Below are 22,852 nucleotides of genomic sequence, written 5' to 3' on the forward strand. Positions count from 1 at the left end.
GGGGGGGGGGGGGGGGGGGGGGGGGGAGGGGGGGAGGGGGGAGGAGGTGGACCATTGAGAAGAAGGCCACATCCTATTCCCATCGAACTTTCTTTCTCCTACCTGTGGCTGGAGGGTTGCAACAGAGGTGGAGGTTTTCTTTTCTTTTTTTAATTATTATTATTTTTACAGCATTCTGCCTGAATGCCAGAAGAGGACACCAGATCTCATTATAGATGGTTGTGAGCCACAATGCATTGCTGGGAACTGAACTCAGGACCTTTGGAAGTACAGCCAGTGCTCTTAACCTCTGAGCCATCTCTCCAGCCCCAGAGGGAGAGGTTTTAGGAACCCCAAATAAGGTAGATTTTTGAAAACTAGCGCATACAGCAGGGACACAGATACAATATTATCAAACAGTTCACTCCAATATCAGTGTATTCTTGGGGCTGAGGACCTGAGTTCAGCTCCCGGCCCCACATGGTTGGTCCCCGTTTCTAACTCCAGTTCCTGAACATCTGATGCCCTCTTCTGGCCTCTGCAGATTGTACACACATACATGCATCTAAATTGTACCTCAGTGGACTCTTTTTTCTTTTAAAAATATCCAATATCCAACACAAATATAACCCAGAAGATATGAAAAGGCTTGCACCACAGGCAAGAGTTCCAGGGTTCAATTCCCTGTATAAGCTCTATTTGCATACAATTTAGTTGTTTTTTTTAGTGTATTCACACTGAAATGCACACACCACCATCGCCTAATTTAAGAATATTTCCACGACGGGGTGTAGCGAAGCTCGCCTTTAGTCCAAGCATTTGTGAGACGGGGACAGACAGATCTCTGTGAGTTCAGTGTAAACCCAGTCTACAGAGTGAGTTACAGGTTAGCTTGGAGTCACAACCAGACTCAAAACAAACAAACAAATAGAAATTCAAAGAGAGTTTTTAACGGTATAACGGAACCCTATACCTAGTCAGGAGCAACCACTCGTTCACGATTCTTGCTAAATCTGCTAGTTTTAAATAGTTAATATTCGTTCTTTTTAATGCCACTTAAATTCATATAAATCCTATACTATGGCTCACCAACAAAGGCAAAACGGGCAACTCGTCCTTCACCCAGAAACGTCCAGATACCGGGTGTGGTCTTTCCGAAATCATTTAAGCAACTTTGTTCCAAGAGGCCAGTGCCACGCAGCTTCCGTTTCTAGACTACATTTCCCAGAAACTCACGCGACACCACACGACTTCCGGCTCGCGCTTACTGAGAAGGCAGCGATTCCCCGAGGACACAGAGCCTACCATGGAGGGGGCTTGTGCCCGGGCTGTCAGCCCCGCGTGTCGTGAGCGTTTCAGTCCGAGCTTGTGTCTGTATCTAGGAAACTCGCGCACGCAATCCCACATGCAGGGCCAGCATCCCGGCCCGCCTCGGGCGGTGGCCTGGCGGGAAGCCGAGGTCGGGCGCCATGTTCCCCGCCAGTTCCCATCGCGGACTACATTTCCCAGAAACGTCCGCGAAGTCCGGGCGGCCTCTTCTTCTGCCCGCGGGACCCTCTTCGTCCGGGCAGGGGAAAGTGCACGGTGAGCGGCCTAGGCCCTCGTTAAGGCTCCCCAGGTGCGGCCCCGGGGTCCGAAGGGAAGTCCCAGCCAGTACCCGAGGCGTCAGCTCTGTGGGAGTTGCTCTAGCTGGGGGAGCGGTGGCGAGGTTTTGGCTGCGTGTAAGTGTGACCTCAAGTGACCCTAGGGCGCCGGGAGTGCGCGGGTGTGATTGTTAGGCTCCCCTGGTGGGTGTGTCGTTGACCTGTGAACATGCGCAGAGCTGGGTGTGTGAGCGTGCACGTTTTGGTTGTTGGTGTGTGTACGAGTATTGTAACGGTGCGTGCGGCACTTGTGGATGAGGGATCCATCAGATAGGGAATCGGTAATTACGTTTCCATGGCTGTTAACTTCGGGGGTGGGGCGTGAGTGTGCAAACCGTGTGGACTGGACCTACTGTGTGACGCTCTGGTGACCTTTGAGTTGGGATTATGTAACGGTGTGGGATGCGGGGAGTGTGGCTGGAAGATGCGTGTTATCGTCAGGCTGTTGCATCCTGTGGAACTTGTGTGCTAATTCTCGTGAGGAGAACTAGAGGGAGTGCTAACTCTTGCATAGTGCGTGTGCTTTTCTGGCCTCTTGCGGCCCCGTGGCTTTATGTGGCTTGTAGTTAAGGGTCCTGTGAACGTGTGTGTGCCTGCATCCTCAGGGTGGGTGTGTGACCGTGACCGTGCCGCCGTGTGTTGAAGTGCTGTTGTTTGGATAGGCTGTGCTTGTGAGGATGGGGGGCGGGGGTGACTGCAATTGTGGGATGCCTCTGACTGCCCGAGTGACCCCGGTTTTCTGTCCCAAGAGTCCCCAGTGAGATGAGAGCGGGTTCCAGTCTTCCACTGCCCCTCCACCTCCAGAAACAGTCACGCCAACCTAGGTTTCTCCTCCAGGGTTACTGGTGTGGATCCAGGGTGACCTTTTACTAGAAGGCTGAGGACCTCACGACTGCTTTTTCCTTCCGCAGCTCTGCTCCTCCAGAGGATCCCAGTGGAGAAAAGAGGAATGGCTGTGGACCAAGCCAAACAGAAGGTGCGCTGAGGTTTCTCTCTGGGCTGGCCCAACACAGACTTGTCAAGCGACCTAGGTCTTCAGTTTTTCCATTGGTGAAAGTGGTGGGAAACTCGGACATGAACAGATAGTCTCCTGGGCTTCCTTCTGTATAATGGTCACATGTTAAATTAGGAGATAACTTCTGAAAGTTTTTGTTTATTTCTAAACACACATCTAACACGTGGTTATTTCAAAGATTTTGGGAAACAGAGCCAAGGTCTTCCTTGGCTACGTAGTGAGCTTAAGGCCCACACAGACACATGAGATCCTGTCTCAAAGAAAAAGAAGTCTGGCAAGTTGGCTCAGCACATAGTGTGCCTGCAGCCACGCCTGATGAGATGGCCTAGGAACACACATTCGTTTAAGCAGAGTTCCCATCTGATTAGGAAGTAGGGTGTCAGCAGCCCTCGGAGGTCCTGTTCTTCTTCTCTACTTCCTGTCTACCTCCCCAGAGAGAGCCTTTCCTTTGTCTTTTCTATCTGTAGATTAGTTTTGCTTGCACTGTGTTTTTATAAGCAGAATCACAGAGTGTCTGGTTTTGTTGGTTCCTTTTGCTCAGCATTCTATTTCACGTGTTTCTTGAAGGCATTAGTTAGGAGGAAGTGGTATAGATAATGGGAGATTCACCCATGTTAAGAGCTGCTCGTTACTATTGTCCTTTAAGGTTTCACTGTAAGAAGTGAGATGAGATGGCACCTATGATCTCAGTGCGCAGGAGGCTGAGGCAGCGGAGTGTGAGTCCCAGGCCAGCCTGGGCCGCATACAGGAGCCAACCTCAGAAATGACGATTTCTCCGCTGTGGATGATAGCGCAGCTTGTTCCACTGTTGCCATTTGAGTTGTTTTCAAACTTAGGCTATGACGAACAGGGCATTTTGTCGTTCAGTGCACGCATGCCGTGTGCTTCTTTCCAGTCTGTCTGTGTAGTGAAATCGCTGGCCTGGACCTTACATCCTGCTTGGCTTGATGCTGGCTTCCTACAGCCGATGGACCGTCTGTGTGTGAGAGTACACATAAGACAGGCTGCTTCTTTAGAGATCAAGGGGTTGGTACATAATAAATAGCTGGGCGAGATGGCCCACGCCTTTAACAGTCCAAGGCCAGCCTGGGCTGGATAACCAGCTCCAGGCCAACCAGGACTACCTACTGAGACCCTGTCTGGAGCAAAGTAAAGAGAGTGCAGTATCACAGGAAGCGTAGGCAGCATTGGTCCACGTTCACTAACTGGAGTTCCGACAAGGACAGCAGAGACAGTGCTCGTCAGACCGCTGCGAGCAGATTAGACTGGTGTGGTGTTTGGTGCGCACCTTTCCTTACCCAGTCTCACTTCCTCGGAACCTCCCCTGCCTCCAGGAGAACCTTGGGTAGACTGGCCGTGTTCGCAAAGCCCGTGCTGAAAGCCGTGGCTGAGGTAGCGGGTGCATCTTTCCTTCCTGCCATCCCAGTGTTTTTCCCGCGTGAGATAGGTGCAGTGGTATGAATACCGCTAACCCCAGACCGTAATGCTTGCAACGCACGAGGCTGCATCTGCTCTGACAAATGCACCGACCCTGTGGCTGCTAAGGGTCCCTGCTGAGACACCGGCCCTTGGTGGCTTCCCTGCTGGCCAGCTAACACTGCACCGTCTCTCAGCGCCCCTCATTTTCCAGCAGCACTAATATTTTATTCAGCAAATGACAGATCGTCTTTCCTCGGCCTTTTCCCAGGCACCATGATGGACAGGAAGTGATGCGTCCAGGGAAGTGAGAGGAGGATTTACAGAATAAGCTTGTCCTGCCCGACTGTGAAATTGCTGAGGTGCCAGCATGAGCCACTGGGCTGACAGTAAAGACAGAGGGAGAAGCCAGAATCACGCCCACAAGCTGGCACGCTCCGCTGAGCGAGGATGGGAGATGGGGTTGGTAGCTGCAAATGTTGAAAGGTTTTCTAGCTTATGAGGCTTTGGGAATTGTTACTGGCTAGTACAGACTTCTGAGACTCTTGTGGCATTCATGAAACAAGTTTAAGTTGAAGTCTAACAGGAAATGTGGGTCATGCTGATTTTCTAAAAGAATCATCACTTTTATTTATCTCAGAAATAGGGACAAATATGATACTGGATGTTTCTAATAAGTCTGCTCAGTGTGTATAAGCTGTTGAGGTTGTATAGTCAGAAATCAAAACATTTGGCCACCAGAAAAATGTTGTGTATCAATGAGAAGTGATTTGCTGTTTTGGTGTTGGGCTTGAGCAGGGCCTTACATAGGCACAGGCTTTACCAGTGAGCTAACTCCCTAGCTCTGCTGTTTTCAGACTTGAGCACACGACATAGCTAAGGCTGGTCTTGAACTCACTGTGTAACCTGACTAACAGCTCAAACTCCGGAACAGTCCCCATGCCTCACCTGCCCTGGTGCTGGGATTATAGTTGTACACCCTCATGCCTGGCCTCCTGTCATCTGTTTCTGAAAGAACAGAGAAAACGGGTACCAGTTCCTGGTGACATCAGTATAATGGCTCGTTTGCTCATCCTGACAACACAAGCCCCAGAGTTTGGGAAGTATTGTTTGTGTTACATGTCTGGGGCGTGTGTTTCTTGTTTCAGAAATCGGTGGCGTTCAGTGACGTGTCCCTGGACTTCTCTCAGGAGGAGTGGGAGTGCCTCGGCCCTGCTCAGAGGGACCTGTACAGAGATGTGATGTTGGAGAACTACAGCAACCTGCTTTCCGTGGGTAAGAGCATCTGCACAACAGCTCGGCACCTCTGGAGGGTCCGCTGCTCCCTCTGTGACTTCCTCAGCTGCTTTCCAAGTGTGTGCCTGAGTTCCTGCTCCTTGTTTGCAAACCAGTGCTTTCAGCCGGGCTGCAAAGAAGCCTGGGACCCAGGCAGCTCCGGTGGGCTGAGGCGGAAGCGTCATCCTCGTCTTTGGCTGTTCCTCTCCTGGCATCTCTTGCTTGGTGATCGAGGGATTGGATCTGTCTCCCACAGCATAACAATGTCCCCTATCTTTTCTCGTAAGCAGGACCTCACATCCCCAAGCCTCAGGTGATCTCTCTGTTGGAACAAGGCAAAGAGCCCTGGATGATCGGCAAAGAGCTGACAAGAGGCTTGTGCTCAGGTGAGTGAGATCCACCAAGCATTGAGCGGCAGCAGGGATTAACTCACCGGTGATGGAGGTTGGCTGCGCCTCTCAGATGTTACCTTGTAAGCCTCTGCCAAGAACCTAAGTTTTTCAAAAAAAATTTAGCTACATTTACTTATTTATTTATTTATTTATTTATTTATTTATTTATTTATTTATATTGTATTTATTTGTTGTAATTAGTAAGTGTAGTGTGGAGGTTGAAGGACAGCTTGCTGGAGCTGGCTCTCCCTGTGATCAAGCTTGTTTTCGTTTTTATGTAGGTGTGATATATAGCTGGCATGTCAGCCTTCACCTTCTCCCCTCTGTCTACAGCCCCAACCTTCTAACGCACTGGCTCACCTCTCTGGTGATTTCTCCCGTCTCTTAAAGATGTATTATTTTATATGCATGGCCGGCCTGCGTGCGTGTGGTGCGCCTGTGTACAGATGTGGACGGTGCCCATGGCCAGGAGGCTGAGTAAAGCCCTCTGGGACTAGAGTCGCAGGCCGTTGTGAGCTGCCGTATAGGTGCTGGGAACTGAGCCTCGGCCCTGTGCAAGAGCAGCCCACATCCATACCCCTGGGCCACCTTTGCAGAACCAGTCCTGAGGCTCCCTAAGGCCTCACGTGAATTGTCCCTGTAGCAATACAAAATACTCTGTCATTCACAGCATCCCAAGGCTTTTTGAAGTTATATGGACAAAGGCCAATGTGGCAGTGTATGCATATAATCCTAGTAGCTAGAGAGACTGAGGCAGAACAATACAGAGTTCAAAACCAGCCAGAGTTACACAGTGTGTCGTGGGACACACCTTTAATACCAGCACTTGGGAGGCAGGGGATCTTGAGTTTAAGTCCAGCCAGGGCTAGAATGAGACCCTGTCTCAAAACAAACAAAATAAGCAAAAGACCAAACCTATGGGTTTTTTATACCACAAAGTATCCGGGAATTAGCTGTATATTTTGTCATGTTTTGTGCCCAGTGCTTTTTTTTCCACACTAACTTCTCCAGACTCTTCTGACTTACACCCATATTTAAGGATCATTGTTAGGTTAGCCAGGCGCTGGTGGCACACGCCTTTAATCCCAGCATTCGGGAGGCAGAGGCAGGTGGATTTCTGAGTTCAGGGCTAGCCTGGTCTATAGAGGGAGTTCCAGGACAGCCAGGGCAACACAAAGACACCCTGTCTACAAAACAAAACAAAGAATCATTGTTGGTAACTTATTTCCACAGTGGTCTCTCTGCATCCAGTTTGTATCTTGCTAATTTCCTTGTGCTCTCTGTCCGTTTTTCATATTAGACAGATCTCCTTAGGAGATCGTTTACCTACTAGACAGTATATTCATCTTAGTTTTCTTTCATTCCATTATGGAAGTTTAAGCTTTTCCAAATAGAGGAAAAGAATATTTGCTGCTTTCTTTCCTTTCAGCTCTGGAGTCAATGTGCGAAAGCAAGTTACTATCCCTAAAGAAGGAAGTTTATGAAATGGAATCGTGCCAGAGGGAGTTAATGGGACTTAGCAAGCACGGCCTCGCTTACTCCAGTTTCAGAGATGTTCTGGAGTGTGGCAGCCAATTTCAAAATGGACACGTAAGCCAAGAATTACTCACGCGTGAGTACATGCCCACATTTGTTCAACAGACTTTCTTTACCCTACATCACATGATAAATAATGACGAGAAACCCTATGAGTGCAAGAAATGTAGAAAGGTCTTTACTCAGAACTCACAGTTCATTCAACATCAAAGGGTTCATGGTGAGAAGTCGTACGAATGTAAGGAGTGTGGGAAGTTCTTCAGCTGTGGCTCGCATGTCACGCGACATCTGAAAATTCACACCGGTGAGAAGCCCTTTGAGTGCAAAGACTGTGGGAAGGCCTTCAGCTGTAGCTCGTACCTCTCTCAGCATCAGAGAATACACACCGGCAAGAAGCCTTATGAGTGTAAGGAGTGTGGGAAGGCCTTTAGCTATTGCTCAAATCTCATTGACCATCAGCGAATTCACACCGGTGAAAAGCCTTACGCGTGCAAAGTGTGTGGGAAAGCCTTTACCAAGAGCTCCCAACTTTTTCAACACGTGCGGGTGCATACAGGTGAGAAACCCTACGAATGTAAGGAGTGTGGCAAAGCCTTTACTCAGAGCTCGAAGCTGGCTCAGCACCAGAGGACCCACACCGGGGAGAAGCCCTATGAGTGCAAGGAGTGCGGGAAGGCCTTCAGCAGCGGCTCAGCACTTACGAATCATCAGAGAATCCACACCGGGGAGAAGCCCTATGAGTGCAAGGAGTGCGGGAAGGCCTTCACCCAGAGCTCACAACTTCGGCAACATCAAAGAATTCATGCGGGGGAGAAGCCCTTTGAATGTCTTGAGTGTGGGAAGGCCTTCACTCAGAACTCACAGCTTTTTCAACATCAGAGGGTCCATTCAGATGAAAAACCCTACAAATGTAATAAGTGTGGAAAGGCCTTTAATAAATGCTCAAACCTCACCCGACATCTGAGGATTCACAGTGAGGACAAGCCCTACAACTAACAAGAGTGGGAGGCCATTTAGGAATGGCGCAGACCTTATTGGCCAGCAGGGACGTCATACCTATGAGTATTAAAAATCCACGGTTGACAGTGTTTGACCAGATATTTACGTCTTCATCTGAGTGCAGTTAACTGTAGGTTATGAGTTCCAAGCCTACGTTTATTCTCTTCTCCCACACCAATGCTAGTTGCTTTTTAATAATTTTTTCTCTCCCCATCGCTTGTGGATTTGTCATGCTGTTGTTTATATATGCTTATATTTTTAGGACTGTCTTTTGTTTTCTAAACTGTGTTCTTACTGCTTGCACTAATAATAGTGTTTTGATTGTGTAACTTTTAATATTTTAAATTCCTTGTCGAATTCCAATGTTGTATTTGAGGCAATGTCAGTATCACTGTGTTTCATGAGCTTATTTTTATTTTTATTATAAGTGAAAAAAATGAGAAAATTTGGAAATCTAAGAGAGAGGAATTTTCATTCAGAACATGGCTGCTCTGGCAAGAAATCACATCCGAAGATCTTCTAGATTTGTGTGATCTGTTTGAAATGCAGACATGCCTTTAATCCAAGAGGCCAGAGGCCAGCCTGGTATAGAGCAAGTTTCAGGTAAAGAAAGGCTAAGGTTCAGGCATGGTGGCACACGCCTTTAATCCCGGCTCTTGGGAGACAGAGGCAGGCGGATCGCTGAGTTCAGTTCAGTCAGTTCTTCAGACAGGAGGCGAGTGGAGAGGTGGCGCCAGTGGAGCTGGCAGCTCAGTTCGTGGAATTCAAGGTAGTTTTACAGGGAGAGTTCTACAGAGGCAGGTGGAAGAGGGAACAAGCGAGGCACAGGTGAAGACAGAACGAGCCAGAGAAGGAAAAGGAGCCTGAAGACTAGAGCAGATTGCGGGAGTTGGTTTGAAACCAAGAGAGAAGCCAGGTGGAATCAGCTTGGAGAGGAGTTTGAGCCAGAACAGCTGAGTTGAACCAGCCAGAGTTCAGGAAGAGCTAGGAAGGGGTGAGCTCACTTAGCAGTACAGCTCAGAGGCTGAAAGAATTCTCAGCCTAGAGTAGATTGTAGCGAGGGTAGAAGCTTCCAGGGCTAGGCCTAGGTTAGCAGAGGGAGGCAGTAAGCTTCAGAGGTGACAATTAAATCAGGCAAATAAAAGTTACTTTAACAATGTAAAGCTCAGTTATCAGAACGAACTGAGATTATGTTGATTACACGGAGGACTATAAATTGCTAGTTCTCCTGGACTTTGCTCTCTGCAGGTGTGGGGTCATGGTGTTTGCGTTCTTCCTCCACCTGCCTTCATCATGCTAAAAAAGTCATTGTAACAGTTGCTTTCCAGCAAATACAGGTTCTACTTTTAATGACTTAATATCTTTTAAGTGACTATTATTCATGTTACAGTTGCTTCTAAATTTTTGCATTATGACCCCAAACTTAGGTTTGGATGTTTGATGTTTTGTTTCTCTTAAAATCAGAAACATTTCTTTTAATGATGAATGTATTCACCTTTTCTCCTTGTACGCTATTTAGTTCTTTTTCATTAACCCTAATCCTAGTGTCATGCCAGAAAGGCAAGTACATTTAGGAAAGTGTTATTTTTCCAGATTTTTTTGTATATGTTATAAGTAGTTGTGTATTTCTTATTTTACATATGCAGTCAAGTGTATGCATTGGTTTGCTATGAGAACTCAATGAATTCATAAATATGAAGAACTTAGATCTATTCCTAGCACCCAGTATGGATTTAATAAAAAAGGTTTCTCTGTTGTCATTAGCATACTAAGCTTCATCATTTTCTTCCTGATTTGTGGAAAGAGTGTGTGTTGGGGTGGGTGCAGGGCGAGCACTCTGTCTCAGAGCCATGTCCAGCCCCTCACTGCTAACCCACTCCTCCCAATGTCCGGAAATTACTTTTAACCACTCTGTGCTATCAAAACTGGAGGATTCATGATGTGCTATAAGGCCCTTCATCTACCGCTTATTAAAGTACAAGTAGAAAAGGGTGTGTGTGGACAGTCTATGTGGACAGAAAGGTGGCACACTGTAGCTCTGGCTGGACTGGAGCTCACTGTGGAGACCAGGCTGACCTGGAAAGCAGATCCTCCCGCCTCTGCCTCCTAGGTTCAAGGGCTGAAATGTGGGCCGCTGCACCCAGCCTCAGCTTTAACTTTTAATGTTGTACAAATAATATCAGTCTGAAATTCTGGAAAGTTTTGGTGGATAGTTGAAATCACAGCTGTCAAAACAGCAGGAAGAAATAATAGTTTTCCTTACTCACTCCCCTAAGAAGAAAACGTACAAGCACTGTGTGTGTGTTTGTGTGTGCACGCATGTGCGCCCCACCAGGCACTAACAAGACGGTAACACCCAGGGAGAAACAGTCACTCTGCACACCCGAAGTTTGGCGTGACACACTCAAAGCTGTCACACAGCACCCCACCTCAGAGGATGTGATTTTAAATTCCGAAGCTCAGCAACCTGACAGAGGCCAACAGCCTGATGCAAACCACCGCACTGGGCGACCTACATTCCCCCCTCCCCCTGTGCACTCTCACCGTCGCACAAGCACCAAGTGGAAAGGGTTACGCCGCAAAGCACTGTGGGGCTGGTAGTTCTTGTGGGCACTGGCTGGGAAGCCCAGAGAGGGAGGCTTTGGCTTGCTGGGCAGTGATGTCGCGGTGACATCACGGGCCCGGGTCACAGCCTCTTTCCATCACCTGCGTGGTGTGCTGGGGAGTTAGGCTGCAGATGGAGCCTGGGGGACCCTGTGGGGACCCCAAGGACATCACGAGGCGTTGTGTGTATGAGGGAGTGTGGCTTTGTGTTCCTGTGTGTAACTACGTAAGAGGCCCCAACTGTGACAGCGTCACCTGTGTCACTGTGGGTGGGCATGCCTGTTCGTGCTTGTGTGTGCCTGAAGGAGGAGAGCCTGAGGAGTGACTGTTAGGCTCTGACAGTTCTATTCCCAGGGAAGGTGATGCTGTGAGAAGTCTGACCTCGTCTTTCACGGCTTTGAGAGCACAGGGAAAGTTATGTCCCAGAGGTACTCTCTCTACTTTTGTTCATGTGACAATCTTACACAATATTTGATATGTGGCCTGGTGAGATGGCGCGCCTCAGTGGGTAAATGCCACCAATTGTCTCGGTACTTCCACACTGGCATCATGGAACCTACCCATTCACCCACACACACACACGCTACGAATCAATGTAAAAACACGACTTTAAAAATTTAATACCCTAGCTGGCCTTGGTGGCACACACCTTTAATCCCAGCACTCAGGAGGCAGAGGCAGGCAGATCTCTACGAGTTTGAGGCTGGCCTGGTCTACAAAGTGATTCCAGAACAGCCAGGGCTACACAGAGAAACCCTATCTCGAAAACAAAATAAAACAAAACCACACAACAACAACAACAACAAAAAGAAAATATGCTAAAAAATTAATATCCTAAAAAGGATATTAATCAAATGGGATCAAATGTGTGTGACGGATGAAAGCAATCTTCTAAATAGATGTCCTCTTGGATGAATGATTTATGGAGTTAGAGATGAGTGCAAGTAAAACGGAAGGTAGGAAATGACCTAAGGATCTTATTAAACAAGTGGCCAAGGTCAGGCTTCATGCCAGTTAAGCAGCACAAGAGATTTCTCTCTCTGTTGTTTTTTTGAGACAGGGTTTCTTTGTGTAAACCTGGCTGTCCTGGAGCTTGCTCTGTAGACCAGGCTGGCCTTGAGCTCACAGAGATCCTCCTGCCTTTGCTTCCTGAGTGCTGGGCATCACCACACCCTGCTTGTCCTCTGACCTCTACATGTATGCCATAGCCCATGGACATATGTGTACACAGACATCAAACATTTTGGGCACATGGTTAATAATTTGGGGGCGCTTTCATTATGTATACAGTGTGGTGTAATCATATTCACACACACATTACCCTGCCTTGCCAACCCCTCCTACTGGCCACTTTGCTTTCTTTCTTTTTTACCCATAAGTAGATGTCATAGTTTAGTGACAGTCACAATCACACACCTTATATCAGCAAGTACACAGAACTATTAAAAACTTCTTTTTTTTTTTTTTTTTTTTTTTTTTTTTTGGTGGCTGGAGAGATGGTTCAGTGGTTAAGAGCACTGCCTGCTCATCCAGAGGTCCCGAGTTCAAATCCCAGCACCCACATGGTGGCTCACAACCATCTATAATGAGATCTGGCGCCCTCTCCTGGCCTGCAGGTGGACATGCAGATAGAGCACTCATACACACAATAAATATATATATTTCCTTAAGTGCCTGGCTTTTGCTAACAGAAACATTAAACCAGGATTACCTGTGGAAATTTAAAAAAACGTTGAAGTCCAGGCTTCACCATTGGAAAAGATTACAGTGGGACTTGGCACTCCAGTATCTTTTGTTCTATGGATGTGTTGTAAGTTTATTTTTTGGCAGTTCTGGGTGCTGGAACCAAAACCTTGCGTGTGCTAGGAAAGTGTTCTACCACGGAGCTACACCCTCCGTCCAGGCCTGGAGTTGGGTTTTTGGAACAGATTCTTGCTGTACCCCAGGCCTCCTCCAGCTTCCGGGGTGCTGTGGATGCAGAGACCACTTTTCTTGACTCTTTGTTTAGCCATAACAATTATAGTTACCTACTATCCTAAGAAAATAATGATCTAACACGCACTGGCTGTTTAGTCCTTGGCCAAACCCAGTACAAGATACACAGTGTATCATATGTAAGTGTACAAAATATCGACAAAAAGTTGGACTATTTCACATTCCCTGTGGAAGCAGCCACCAGTGGGATCTCTTTATTGGACCAATATTATTAAAAGTAGGTATTGAGATAGCAAACCTCTCCCTATCCTGCTCGTGCAAGGGAACTGTGAAAAAGCAATCTTTTAGATCAATCCCTGTCACAGGCCATGACCTGGGTAACAAAGAAGATAAAGGAATCCCAAGCTGTGAAGGACCCACTGGCTGAATGACTCTATTCACTGCTCTTAAATCCGTGTCATCCTCCATTTTCCTGATTTTTTTTTTTTACAACAAAAACAGGCTGGTAGACTTTTCTAGATGTTCAGCCTCCAGCTGCTCTTACTCCAGTTGTTCAAGTGCGTGCAGTTTTTCCTTAGTGAAGGGCCACTAACCTAGCCGCACAGGTCTGCTTGCTGTCCATTTTAGGGGTAGGGCTGTTTCAGTAGTGGCTCCTCCTCTTATAAATTTGGAAAGCCAATCCCTTGTCATGTTCTGTTTTTGGACAGTGGGCACAGCTTGTGATTTTTCTTGATTAAAGGTATCAGTACCTCCCCCAGGAGCATCTACCATTTCACTTCTAGTTTCATCATTGGCTGTATCTGGGACTTCAGGGAAATTAATTTAAGTGCTCTATTGTTGTAAAAGATCATAAATGTAAGTGTATGTCAGCCACATAAGGTTTCACTTCCCCGTTCGTCTTTCTGGTTCCATACATTTAAGCCATTGTGCAATGTCTTATTTGAGATAATTTACCAATTCTTATGAACTGTACATAAACCTTCTGAAGCGGCCATTCTGGATTCCAAGACTTTTGGGAAAAGACTGATGTCAGCTCCCATATCTACCAAGCTTTCTATTTCAGCACCATTCATTTGTACCATTAATTTGATTCTCTGATTATTACCCACTGCTTGCTAGAACACACATTTTCCAGTGCTCCCAAAGGACCTGTTCTTTGTACCAGAGCGGCTTTGTCCTTGAGCGGCTTTGTCCTTGAGGTAGGGGAATAGTAATAGCTGAGCAATTCTATCCCATCCCCTGCATTAATTTGCATCTCCTTGGGATCAAAACAAAAGCATACTTACGTAACATACAAGGAACCAAAACTTCATTTCACAGGACTCCAACAGCAAGGAGCGAGCTTTTTACACCCACTAGGCCTTTCCCTGGCACACATTAATATCTCCAAGATAAACCTTTCTATTTAAGAATCAGAAACCACTGGATACCATGGCACATACCTGCAGACTCAGAAGGTAGGGGCAATAGAATTGCCATAAGTTTGAGGCCAACCTGGGCTACAGAGATGTTTCAACGCCACCCACCAAACCACCAACAAAAGAATATTTAAAAACCAAGCTGTCTAGACACTCAGAAAGCTTTGCTGAGATCGCTGAGCTTTGCTCCTGCCCTGATGCTGGTACCGGCCCTTGGCTTGACAGGATTGTTAACACGTTTGGAACACACTGTTCCTTTCCTACTCTCCAAACTAAACCTAGATGCAATTGGACCTTTTTTTGTTAAACTTGAGAGTCAATTATTTCAACAAATAATGCCTTTTGTTTTTCTGTTACTTTCAACTAGGGAAAGAATTAAGTTGAAGATAAATACTTCAAAATTTTAAAACTGGCCTCAAGTGTTTTATTCTGTTGATTCTCATTATCCCAACTCATGTTCTGACAAGTTAGCCAGCTTCCTGTGCTGGGGGCCTGCAAAAGGAACAGCAAACAGCTTTAGAACTCATGGAAAATGGCCGGCCGGTTAGTAGAGCCGTGATGGATGTTCCTTGGAGAGGCAGAGCCCTGAGGACTCTGTCCTGAGGACTTCTCGCTGTTACAGAGTTTTGCTCCGCTCGTTGCCCTTGGCCACCACCCCTTCCCGCATACTGTACGGGCTGCAGGAAAACTGAGACTCCCAGCCCCTCCCTGGGTAGCTGATTGGCACTTACTAGTGATGGATCTTTTCCAAGCATTGCTGCTGGACAGCTTAATAATTCAGCCACTACCCTTAGAACCTAGAGATGTAGGCTGTTAATTACTACTCCAACCCGTAGAAAGAATTTGGAGAGATAGACTGTTAGTGAAGTTAGGTGAAGATGTTTTGTGAGTGGCTTTGACATAATCTCAGGGAACAATTTAAAATTCAGAAAGGTCCTCTCTCGACAGTTGAGCGAGGGCTTTTTGAGGCCAGGGAACCAGAACAACGGCAAACCAACTAGCGCTAGCTGATCCGCCCTTCTTGCTCAAGCTGTTGATCAAGGTGATGATTAAGTTCTTGTACCCATCTTTGCCCTTGGCATTCTGCTATGATTTAATAAAAAAAACGTTTGCTGGTGAGTAGGTGTGTACTCTGAGGATTTAAAGTAGCAATGGCTGGTTGTTTTGGTATGTATATGTAAGTTTAAATTTGTGGTTCTCTTAAGATTTTTTATAAGACTATTTTTTAAGATAAATAATAAAATGACTGCTCCTTTCTTTGTAACTGCAAATTGTAGCCTGCCAGTAAGAGAAACTGTCTGAAAAAAATACCTTGCTGGCTTACACTTTGTTAATCTATAACAAGTTTCTTAGACGTGAATATATGTGGGTTCTTAGAAGTAATTTGTTTTTCACCTGTAATATGTAAAATATTTATGCCCTCTGTAATCATTCACTTAAAGAAAAACAGAATGCATCTGCACTGTAATTTTTATACTACTTGAACTATTTGCTGGGGTGTTGGTATAATGTTTTGTTTTTTTTTTAAATGTATACACCTTACCCTTGTTCATTTAAATACTGATTTCTCCCCCACCCCACCCCAACTCTCTGGTTTCAATCCGGATATTGCATTGTGATACTCATTCTAAGCATCCTGTCTCAACCCTTGTGTAAACAGGACAAAATAAAGCAATTAGACACAATGTTGAGCAGGGAGGAGCCAGAAGGCAGGAAATGAGTGGGAGAGAAGGGGCGAGAGGAGAGTGAGGAGAGCAGAGCTGGAGGAGAGATCCTGGAGGATGTGGAGGATGAACCAGACCTAAGATTTCACAAAAAGCAAGTAAAATGTGGGAAATCTAAATGTTTGGAAACTGAGAGCTTGGAGGTTTAGGAGGCAGTAAATATTGCCCAGCATTGTGTTCTAGGTTAACTAAAAACCCAGTCTCTGTGTGGTGATTTGGTTATACAGCCGCTGAGGATTAACAGCAGCGTTACAAGAAGATAAACCAATAGTAAATATTAACACCGCTTACAACACTGGGGGATATAGTCTGTGGGAGAGAAATGAAGTGGCTGGGGCCCTGCCTCATTCACTGTGTGTACATGCATGTGTGTGTATGTGAGTGCCGGCCCCGGAGAGGAGAGAAGTTTGCTAAGTGATTAACTGCTGATCCCACACATGCCCCTCGGTACCTCGCCTTCACATTCCTGGTACCGTTGACAAGAATGTCTAAGAAAAGTCAACTGAATCGAGGAAAAAATGATTCCCCTTTTGAAGGCATGCCTCAGGTGCCCCACCTCCTACAGCAGCCGCCACCTTCCAGAATCGGCCAGGAATCTGGGGGAGGACCCTGCCGTTTGAGCTGGGCGCTAGCTGGAGGGCTCCTCCCCAGCAGGGCCTCCTACTCTGCCTGACCTCATCCCATGTCTGTAGATATGGGTGCCTCTCACCACGTCTCCTAGGCCTTTGCCGCAGTCCCCGCTGCCTCTCCTCTCTGGAGGATAATCAGGTTCTGTGCCCTGTCCATGTGACAGGAGCATGCTGCCGATTGCAAATCAAGCATCCTTGGAATCCCTAGTTCCCCCCAGTTCTGTACCCCCATCCCAGGAGGACTGCCCCCACTCCCCAAGGAATGAAGTTGAACTCTCTTACTGAACTGGTTTCCAGAAGTCATTTTCCTTCACACTTGCAGGCCTTCCGAGCCCTGCACCCCAGTTCTGCTCCCCATGCCCTCATGAGCTGATGGCCAACGGCCCCCAGGGAAGAGGAGACCCACAGGAATCCCCTGATAGATTAAACCTTTGACGATGTCAGAACCCTCATGACCAAATCACCTCTGAACACTCTTGTTTGGGGGAACAAGTTCTCAACACATGAGTCTTTGGGGAAACATCCCAGACACAACCACAGTAAACAAAACATCTTAAATCAGGCTTGTTTGTGTAAAGAGGCTTAGATATAAAATAGTGCATAAATGCTATTTTAAAATTGATTCTGTAAGCCACGTGTCCCTTACGCACTTGACTCACTTTTGTAAATGTACAACTGAAGACGAGGGCCTTTAAGATCTCAGAGCTGGTTCTGATGAGCAGACTGTGAGCACTGTAATATTTGCTTTCACTCTTTTATTAAAGAAGTATTACAGGTCAATGTAACAATGCCCATGAAAGCTTCCACATTCTCAAAGGCAAATAATATCATAAGTCGACCCATGAGCAACATCCAGTACTGTTCTTTGAACTGTTTTATTAAGTTACAAATACTATACCATGTTTCATTGTGTATTTTGGGTTTTCCTCTCAAAATATCGTGAACTATCCATGTAAGTACATGTGAATTTTGTATATTTTAGATACAGCAAGTGTCCTATCATAGAAATAAACATATTGATCTCACTGTGTTGATGATAATGATACATACAATTTAGAGCAAAACAAACCATGATTCCTGGAATATTTCTATAGATATCTCTTTGTACACACACACAGGTACATCTGAATCCAGTACACTAAAAGATAAACTATTCCATGTTTGTGGGTTTAATTGTCTTATGCTAAAGCAACATAGTCTACCTTATTTCCATCAGTTTTAGGATTTTACCTTTTCTATTTGGAGCGTGTGTGTGTGTGTGTGTGTGTGTGTATATGTGTGTGTGCGCGCGTGTGCAGATGCATGCAATGGCGTGCCATTGGAGGTCAGAGGGCAACTATGGCAGTCAGTTCTCTTTCCACCACATGAATTCTGGAGATCAAAGTCAGCTGTCAGGCTTGTCAGCAAGCACCCTCTCAGCTGGGCCATCCCAGCAGCCTGATGGGTAAGTATGGCTGAGAAATAATACACTTGGATCATATGATTCTTCCGTATCTTGAACAGGCCAGACTTACTCCGATGACGTCAGCAGCACTACCAACCACAGAACTGCCAGCTCTTGGACTTCTGTTAACCCTCAATCTGTTTCCAAAGGCTTCTTCATTCACTCAAAAGGACTGAAATGAGAAAAACTTTAAATGATGTAATGATGTCCAGGAGCCAGCATCTTCCCTACTTGTTTTGTTGGTTTGTTTGCTATCTGTGGTCCTTCACCTTGCCACGCTACTCTGCAATCAGTCCAGGAACTTCTTTACAAGTGATCTCTAAAGTTTGAGTGGAAGTAGAGCAAAGATAGAAAATTGGAAGAATACTTGTATAATTTCCGAACTTGATTTTTTCAGGTGTTCTTTTGTGATCATCAGCAAGTTCTGTAACTTTGTGGATGTTACCGGATTATCTTAGTTTCTTATTGACACACTAACATACAAAAGCTCCATTTTAGTCTCAGCTTGCCTTTAAAAGGTTATTGTTTTCGCTTTTTTCGATCCTCTTATCTTGCTTAATTCATTGGAAGGAGTTCAGTATGGTGATACGCTGCAGGTGTCTTCTTTCGATGTGAATGAGACACTAGTCACATGTCAACTGGTGTCCAAGGTTTCTCGTTTTCCCACACAATGGTTGCTCAGTCAGGATTCTCTAACAGCCCCGTGGATTCTTCACGAGCTTTCCCGTAGTCAGTCTTCTGCTCCAGAACCCAACATGCAGCGTGCTCTGAGGCAGTCGTTCCGCCAAAGGCAGCCCCCCCTCACGGCGTGCTCGGAGTCTCTACTGCATATGGATTCTCTGGTGTCTGACAAGGTGTGACTTTTGGCTGAAGGCCTTGCCGCACTCAATGCAGACGTAGGGCTTCTCCCCCGTGTGTTTCCGCATGTGGAGAGTGAGAGAGGAGATCTGAGAGAAGGCTTTCCCGCACTTGCTGCAGTCGAAGGGCTTCTCGCCTGTGTGGCCTCGTATGTGGATAGTCAGGGATGAGCTCTGGGAGAAGGCTTTTCCACACTTGTTACACTCGTAGGGCTTCTCACCAGTGTGGCCTCTCATGTGCACAATAAGGGAAGTTCTCTGAGAAAAGGCTTTTCCACATTCATTGCAAACGTAGGGCTTCTCCCCGGTGTGACTCCTCATATGTAAATTAAGTAGTGAGCACTGGGAGAAGGCTTTCCCACACTTATCACATTCATAAGGCTTCTCCCCTGTGTGGCTTCTCAGGTGAAGAGTAAGGGACGCAATCTGAGAAAAGGCCTTCCCGCATTTATTACAATCATAGGGTTTCTCCCCAGTATGAACTTTTTGATGTGTGATAAAGTTTTGCTTCTGGCTGAAGGCTTTCCCACACTCATTACATTCATAGGGTTTCTCTCCAGAGTGAATTTTTTCATGAGCAATCAGATTTGACTTTTGGCTGAAGGCTTTGCCACACTCCTTACACATATATGGTTTTTCTCCGGTGTGAATTCTCTGGTGCCTAACAAGATTCGACATCTGAATAAAAGCTTTCCCACATTCATTACATCCATAAGGTTTCTCTCTAGTGTGAATTTTCTGGTGGGTAATGAAGTTTTTCTTATGGCTGAAGGATTTCCTGCATTCCTTGCATTCGTAGGGTTTTTCACCTGTGTGACTTCTAATATGCACAGTGAGAGCCGAGCTCTGAGAGAAGGCTTTTCCACACTCATTGCATTCGTAGGGTTTCTCACCTGTATGGATTCTCACGTGGATAATTAGCATGGAAAACTGAGAAAAGGCTTTCCCACATTTATCACACTTATAAGGTTTCTCTCCTGTATGACTCCTCATATGAAGAGCAAGGGAAGCAATTCGAGGGAAGGCTTTTCCACACTCATTACATGCGTAAGGTTTTTCCCCGGTGTGCACTTTCTGATGTGCAATGAGGCTTTGTTTCTGACTGAAGGACTTTCCACATTCACTGCATCTATAAGGCTTCTCACCAGTATGAATTTTTTCGTGATCAATGAGATTAGATTTCTGGCTAAAGGATTTCCCACATTCCATGCATACATATGGTTTCTCTCCAGTATGAATTCTTTGATGTCTGATGAGATTCGACATTTTAATGAAAGTTTTCCCACACTCACTGCACTCGTAACACTGTTCCCTACTGTGCAGTTTATGGTGATTGATAAGCTTTTCTTTGTGGCTGAAGCCTTTGCCACACTGGTGGCATTCATAGAGTTTCCCTCCAGTGTGGACTCTGAGGTGTCTAATCAGGTCCAGGGTCTGACGAAAGCCTTCCCCACAGTGGTTACACTTAAAGGGGGTCACTATGAAGTGGGGACATTGCATATCATCATCATATTCAAGATGCTCCTCTCTCATGGGGAATTCCACATTATTATTATGGTCATCAAAACCATGTTCCAAATGCTTTCCGAAAGAGTCACACTCAAAGAGACTGGAGGGAACGGACTCTGAGTCTGGAGAAAATGTACTTGTAAGTTGCTTAGAACAGTCAATGGCGTCGTCAGTCACTGTTTCCTTGAAAACTTGACTCAAGAGACTGTCCTGGGCTTCCTGGTGATCATTAACTTCCCAAGTTTCTCCTAAAATAGACAGCAAATAAATATCACTGGTGATTTCTTTTCCAATATTGAAATAACAAGTATATTTCAAAAACGCTCCCACAACTAAACAAATTGCAAAAGCACCCTCCTGTTTTAACTTTAGACGTGTCTTCACGTGATGCACATGGCATTTGGCCTGAGCGCATTTCAGCGCACCGTATGCACGCCCGGTGCTGTTCGTGCCCCACGAACTGCGGTCACAGAGAGCCGTGAGCCGCCATGTGGGTGCTGGCAATCCAGCCCGGGGCCTGAAAGTGTTCCCAACTGCCGGGCCGTCTCTCCAGCCTTCACACATCTCTTATCTCCTCAGTTTTGAGAAGGAAATTCCAGGAAAGGAAATAGGAGTACAAACCGATATTTAGAATTCAGTTACCTTTGCTTTATGCAACAGAAGTAATATTAATTATAATAACCTTCATATATGTGTACATATACTATTTAGGAAATGTAATAAAAGAAAATTATGTTTATAAAGTAAAAAACATTTTTAAAATCTAAGGAAAAATTAGTAATAAATATCCAAACACTCAAAAATAGTCACACAATGGCTATGTGTTATATAGACTTTGCCTATAACTTCATCCCTTGGGGGATGGAGGCAGAAGGATTGGGAATTCAAGGTGAGTCTCAGCTACAGGGCAAGTTCAAGGCTGCCCTGGGCTATATGAGACCCTGTCTTAGTTCAACACTAACAATAACCAAAAAGAAGATGGCATGAATTTGTGTGCTGCCAAAAGATACACTACAAGCCTAACTCCAGTACCTCAAAATATGGTTGGCCTCTGGCCTCCAGTGCACATCACACACACAAGCAAAAACTCTAAAACTCAAAAACAAAATAAACCAAACCCTCAGAAGCTCAAAGACACACACACACACAAATTAATAGTACTGAAAAATAACACCTTGGGCTGATGAAATGGCTCAGCAGGTAAATGCATTTGCCACCAAGCCTGAGGACCCGAGTTCAATTGTACAACTTGTCCTTTAACTTCCACACACACACGTAAAACATGTAATTAAAAATTTTCTAAAGAGGGGGCTGGAGAGACAGCTCTTCCAGGGGTCCTGAGTTCAAGTCCCAGCACCACAGGGTGGCCCACAGCCATCTATAGTGAGATCTGGTGCCTGCAGGTGTGCATTGCATGCATAATAAATAAATAAATAATCTTTAACATTTTTTAAGAGAAATGACATCTTAGTCTCCAAGAGTTCACACTTAATTGCTACTGCACACGCTACACGCTTCGTGACTATAGCCTGCAAACGCCTCAGACTGGCCACCGACTGGCCCTCTCTCTTCACCTGTCTCTTTCCTCCACTAACCTGGACAGTGTCTCTTCAACACTTCTCTCTCCACTATGCATGGCTCTTCCTCTTGCTCCAGCTTGAAAATCACATCAGGTTTGCTGAGTGGGGAGCCTGTCAGAAGGAAATGACACAGATTTGGGTACACATACCAGGAACAAAAACAACCCAGGGACTTGGGATGGGCCTGGCAAAGCCAGGTGTTCTAACTTCTGGAGTGTTGTGCCCTGAAACACCCCAAAGAGTCTGTTTTGAAAGCTGCAGCACAGACAGGAACATGAACAAAGGCGTCTCTTTATCTTTTTAAGAAGCCCATTGTCTTACCCACAGTGATTAAGTTGTTGTAATTTTCGAGCATCACATTCCGATACAGGTTCCTCTGGGTAGGATCCAGCTGCTTCCATTCTTCCGGGGTGAAGTCAATGGCCACATCTTTGAATGTCACTGCTCCCTGTAACAACATATTTACACTCAACCTCAAATTATTTTAATGATTTTAATGATGTAGGAAGATTATAACAAATCTTGTTCAGATATAATTCAGAAAAAAAAGATGTTAAAAAAAGCATTGCCCATTTTGTAAACAAAAGAAAATAGACATTATATTGGCAATCTTGTCAGTTATGTTCACTTATTAGGAAATAGAGCAGTGGCATGTACACACTACAGAATTTTGTTCGGCTACAAAGAAAAATGACATTTCACCTGATGAGCACAGCATCCCTGGGAAGCCGGCCTTGCCTGTTGTCACAGTGAGGTTGGCATGTCCAGGAAGCTTCAGTCCTGCCCATCACACTGGTAGCCACAGTGCCTGGGTTGCCACCGCCCCTTCCTTATCCTACCCAGGCTCTAAACACACACACACACACACACACACACACACACACACACACACACACA

The 22,852-nt window shown here is 45.8% G+C and overlaps 3 protein-coding genes across 6 annotated transcripts in view; 1 reads left to right on the forward strand and 2 right to left on the reverse strand.

The window, feature by feature from the left end:
* Positions 1-1,207, reverse strand: part of Znf585a (zinc finger protein 585A) — an 11,857-nt gene extending 10,650 nt beyond the window's left edge. Inside the window, exon 1 of the mRNA XM_055595045.1 lies at positions 1,069-1,207. The gene's annotated coding sequence lies outside the window, so the exon portion shown is untranslated. The remainder of the gene's footprint in view (positions 1-1,068) is intronic.
* Positions 1,208-1,371: 164 nt separating this feature from the next.
* LOC129667404 (zinc finger protein 383) lies at positions 1,372-10,015 on the forward strand. Of its 4 annotated transcripts, none has more exons than XM_055595049.1 (5): positions 1,372-1,563; positions 2,534-2,598; positions 5,202-5,328; positions 5,616-5,714; positions 7,150-10,015. In XM_055595049.1, the coding sequence occupies exons 1-5, from the start codon at positions 1,449-1,451 to the stop codon at positions 8,250-8,252; spliced, it is 1,509 nt and encodes a 502-aa protein (XP_055451024.1). In that variant the 5' UTR covers positions 1,372-1,448; the 3' UTR covers positions 8,253-10,015. The 4 variants fall into 4 exon arrangements, with proteins under 4 accessions (XP_055451024.1, XP_055451025.1, XP_055451026.1 ...); XM_055595050.1 differs by having other exon boundaries at positions 5,619-5,714; XM_055595051.1 differs by lacking the exon at positions 1,372-1,563 and adding an exon at positions 1,572-1,700.
* A 7,296-nt stretch (positions 10,016-17,311) lies between these two features.
* LOC129667344 (zinc finger protein 569) overlaps positions 17,312-22,852 on the reverse strand; it is a 15,845-nt gene continuing 10,304 nt past the window's right edge. The window contains exons 4-6 of the mRNA XM_055594949.1: positions 22,277-22,403; positions 21,971-22,066; positions 17,312-20,623 (exon numbers count right to left, since the gene is read on the reverse strand). Coding sequence (XP_055450924.1) covers positions 18,831-20,623; positions 21,971-22,066; positions 22,277-22,403 — 2,016 coding nt within the window. The 3' untranslated portion in view covers positions 17,312-18,830. The remainder of the gene's footprint in view (positions 20,624-21,970; positions 22,067-22,276; positions 22,404-22,852) is intronic.

Source organism: Psammomys obesus, unplaced genomic scaffold, assembly GCF_907164565.1.
Source record: "Psammomys obesus unplaced genomic scaffold, mPsaObe1.curated_primary_1811, whole genome shotgun sequence".
Taxonomy (NCBI): Eukaryota; Metazoa; Chordata; class Mammalia; order Rodentia; family Muridae; genus Psammomys; species Psammomys obesus.

Coding starts and splice junctions, on each gene's coding strand:
- LOC129667404 (XM_055595049.1), top strand. CDS start 1,449: ATGTTCCCCGCCAGTTCCCATCGCGGACTACATTTCCCAGAAACGTCC. Junction 1,564..2,533: donor CGGGCAGGGGAAAGTGCACG/GTGAGCGGCCTA, acceptor TTCCTTCCGCAG/CTCTGCTCCTCCAGAGGATC. Junction 2,599..5,201: donor TGGACCAAGCCAAACAGAAG/GTGCGCTGAGGT, acceptor TTCTTGTTTCAG/AAATCGGTGGCGTTCAGTGA.